This window comes from Sinocyclocheilus grahami, unplaced genomic scaffold (genome assembly GCF_001515645.1).
Source record: "Sinocyclocheilus grahami isolate Dianchi unplaced genomic scaffold, SAMN03320097.WGS_v1.1 scaffold6744.1, whole genome shotgun sequence".
NCBI classification, from domain to species: Eukaryota; Metazoa; Chordata; class Actinopteri; order Cypriniformes; family Cyprinidae; genus Sinocyclocheilus; species Sinocyclocheilus grahami.
Window position 1 is genome coordinate 5,409 of NW_015511033.1, and position 906 is coordinate 6,314.

A 906-nucleotide genomic window follows, 5' to 3' on the forward strand; every position below is an offset into this window, starting at 1 on the left:
AGCGCTTACCACAATAGATGCTGTTCCAAAGCAGTAGTAAAAGCCAAAGTTGATAGTGCCAAAGGAAACTTCCTAAGAGGAAGAATGTGATTTTCCCCCCCAAACCAGTTAAGCACAAATGCAGCCTCGCAAAAAAATGACCTGGGCTTTAACTGGTTGATAGAAATGATGTTCTATAAACATATCCTACTGCAAATAGTTTTGTCAATGCTATGCCATCAATGTTCAGGGCTAACCTGCACAATATATCTTCAGAGCAGCTGTCCAGAGCCTCCAGGCAGGTCCAGGGTGTATGCGACTGGTCACTCACACAGGATCCAGAATGTAGAGAGGCCTTCATCTGCTGGCATTCCTGGTCTTCCCTGTCACAGTCACAGAACACCAGTTTCTCAGCCACATTGTGAGGAAGAGCCGAGTAGAACTGCCTAAGTCCCTCTCTGCACTGGCTGGGGTTGCATTGGTAAGCGTTGCACTCCTGGACAAATGGCACCATCCAGCTGTTGCAGGCTTTCTCCCCAAGACAAGCTACTATCTCTTCAAGACAGGATCGGTTGGTGTGATGTACTGGATTGAGGGTATGAGAGTGTATAATGAGGGAATCACAGCATGCATGCAATTATGAGTTTATAAAAGGTGCTCAAACAGACTAAGGACTTACCATGTCCAGTGGCGGCTTGTGGACGTTAAAATAGAGGAGGCACACTTAATTGTAGCTTTTTATGATTATTCATTTATTTATGCTTAACTGCTTAATAAAAGCCTTCTTTTGGTCATGTTTATGTACGGAAATTACATTAAAGCCTACTTATAAAACAAGACAATAAATGTAAAATTTCAATCACCTATTACTTGAAGAAAAATCCATTAGCCACTCGGTATTGGTAAATAATTCTGTTCTAAAACAGC

General features: G+C 42.3%; 1 protein-coding gene across 1 annotated transcript in view; it reads right to left on the minus strand.

Moving 5' to 3' along the window:
• LOC107577651 (GDNF family receptor alpha-like) overlaps positions 1-493 on the minus strand; it is a 1,763-nt gene extending 1,270 nt beyond the window's left edge. Inside the window, exon 1 of the mRNA XM_016263702.1 lies at positions 237-493. Within this exon, the coding sequence (XP_016119188.1) occupies positions 237-493 (257 nt within the window). The remainder of the gene's footprint in view (positions 1-236) is intronic.
• Positions 494-906: the final 413 nt, after the last annotated feature.